At 45.3% G+C, this 2,563-nt stretch overlaps 1 protein-coding gene across 1 annotated transcript in view; it reads right to left on the bottom strand.

Annotated features, from left to right (window-relative positions):
* pcca (propionyl-CoA carboxylase subunit alpha) overlaps positions 1–2,563 on the bottom strand; it is a 28,925-nt gene that overhangs the window by 16,498 nt on the left and 9,864 nt on the right. Inside the window, exon 8 of the mRNA XM_020623422.1 lies at positions 399–435. Within this exon, the coding sequence (XP_020479078.1) occupies positions 399–435 (37 nt within the window). The remainder of the gene's footprint in view (positions 1–398; positions 436–2,563) is intronic.

Here is a 2,563-nt window from a genome sequence, read left to right as displayed (position 1 = left end):
CAATAAACTAAAACTGCTAGGAGGAATCACCCAAGACCTAATCAGAATTATCTCAAAAAGCTTAAGAGCAGCTACTAAAAGCAGTTGCTTAAGGTAGAAAGAGTTAAGGGACACAATCAAATTCTAGCTGTGGTGAATATATATTTTGACTTATCAGAAACTTATTCTTGTGACAAAGAACTACATTTCCCCAAGTAATTACACCATAGATAAACAACAGTTTGAAAATCATTAAATCTCCAAAATTGCCTTGACATAAATGTCCCTTAGAAGTGTAGGTAACTTTTTTACTATAACTGTGTAACAAATTAATAAATAAATTTCCATACTAATGATTGAACAACAAACATGCTAGTGCATATTAAACCATTTTACTGTGTAGAAAAGTGATGACCTACCAATGTCTTTTGCGATCTTCACAGCTTCCTCAGCAGTCTGACAGAGAGGGGTTTATGATTACTGATGTTAAAAACACAGTGGCCCTGAGGTGCAATATTGAAATTGTTTTCATCCATTACAATAATAAACAGACACTGGTCACCTGAAAAACAAAACCATACCTCAAACTTAAAAAGCTCATCTGTAAAAATGAAACCATTACTCAAGAAAAGGTTTGCATGAAAAAGAAAAACCATGCTTCAAATTTTCAAAGCCACCTGAAAAAAAAAAAGCATTATAGCTTAAAAGGTTAACCTGAAAAGAAAGCAAGAAACAAGTCATATTAAAAATGGGAATGCTGTGCCACTGCTTTTAGAATACGGTCACCTGAAAAAAAGAAAAACATGCCTCAAATTTGAAAGCCTGGAATCTAATGTGGCTAACGCTAAAAAGAGATGTTAGTGCTGCAATGGATAAAGGAACCCAGGGCCACATGGAACTGCAGCAGATCCTTTTTGTGGTCAAGCATTACAGTGGTTCAGTCCTACAATCATTATGGAAAAAGGACAGACTTTGTGCCAACACTGTTGGGCATGTGGCAAGAAGGAATAATTTAAGCCCAGCACAATTGCAGGATGTTAGAACTGGTGTATGCTTTCAACCACACTTCAGTGGTCATTTCTTGTTCAGCATGATGTACAACATAATCACAACTCCGTTTGCCATAAGGGGAAATAACATCTCATGCACAGTGCAGCATTGATGTCACATATCAGCAAAACAGCACTCCCATTTTTAATTTGAGATAGTGTTTTTTCCCCCCAGATGTCTGCATTAATTTTTCTAATGTACAATGTAACTTCAATAATTGCAACTCAGGACTGCTGTAAAATTCTTTACCGACAACTATGCACTAATTGTCTCTTCTACAACTACACTTGCAGATCTACTTGTGCGTACAGTACTGCAACTCACGACATGAATGAAGAGCTGCTGTGCTCTAAGTCTATTGCAGCTGGTGATGCAACATGGAAGATACCTGCTTGTCACTACACTGCCAGGGAGAACTGTCTTGATGGTTTCAAATATGAAGCAGTTACATGTCTTGATTAAACTAACACTGGGTAGTACTGATTGACTGGCTCACTCAGGCTGTGGATGAAATAGACTATTGAAATCTATCTATCCCCAGTTGAGGTCAACAGCTGCCCTCCCCCACTGTAAACAGTTTCAGCAGGGCACTGCTTCCCCCTCCTGAGGCGCCGGACGGTTTGCCAGAATCTCTTCGAGGCCGACCGATAGTCCTTCTCCATGGCCTCACCGAACTCTTCCCAGACCCGAGTTTTTGCCTCCGCAACCGCCTGGGCTGCAGCCCGCTTGGCCTGCCGGTACCCGTCAGCTGTCTCAGGAGTCCCACGAGCCAACCAGGCTCGAAAGGACTCCTTCTTCAGCTTGACAGCATCCCTTACTTCCGGTGTCCACCACCGGGTTCGGGGATTGCCACCACGACAGGCACCGGAGACCTTACAGCCACAGCTCTGAATGGCCGCATCGACAATGGAGGTGGAGAATACGGTCCACTCGGACTCGATATCTCCAACCTCCCCCGGGATCTGGTCAAAGCTCTGCCGGAGGCGGGATATTAAGATCTCTCTGACAGGGGATTCTGCTAAACGTTCCCAACAGACCCTCACAATACGTTGGGGTCTGCCGAGTCTGTCCAGCTTCCTCCCCCGCCATCGGATCCAGCTCACCACCAGGTGGTGATCAGTTGACAGCCCCGCCCCTCTCTTCACCCGAGTGTCCAAGACATACGGCCGGAGGTCAGATGAAACAACCACAAAGTCGATCATCGACCTCCGGCCTAGGGTGTCCTGGTGCCATGTGCACTGATGGACACCCTTATGCTTGAACATGGTGTTCATTATGGACAAACTGTGACTAGCACAGAAGTCCAATAACAAAACACCACTCGAGTTCAGATCGGGGGGGGCCATTCCTCCCAATCACGCCCCTCTAGGCGTCACTGTCGCTGCCCACGTGGGCGTTGAAGTCCCCCAGTAAAACAACAGAGTCCCCAGTCGGGAGGCTTTTCCAGCACCCCTCCGAGGGACTCCAAGAAGGCCGGGTACTCCACACTGCCATTCGGCCCGTAGGCACAAATGGCAGTGAGAGACCTATCCCC

The sequence above is a fragment of the Monopterus albus genome, unplaced genomic scaffold (genome assembly GCF_001952655.1).
Source record: "Monopterus albus unplaced genomic scaffold, M_albus_1.0 scaffold299.1, whole genome shotgun sequence".
In the NCBI taxonomy this organism is placed as follows: domain Eukaryota; kingdom Metazoa; phylum Chordata; class Actinopteri; order Synbranchiformes; family Synbranchidae; genus Monopterus; species Monopterus albus.
The sequence above is the reverse complement of the archived record's forward strand: the minus strand, read 5'-3'. Positions and strand labels throughout refer to the sequence as shown.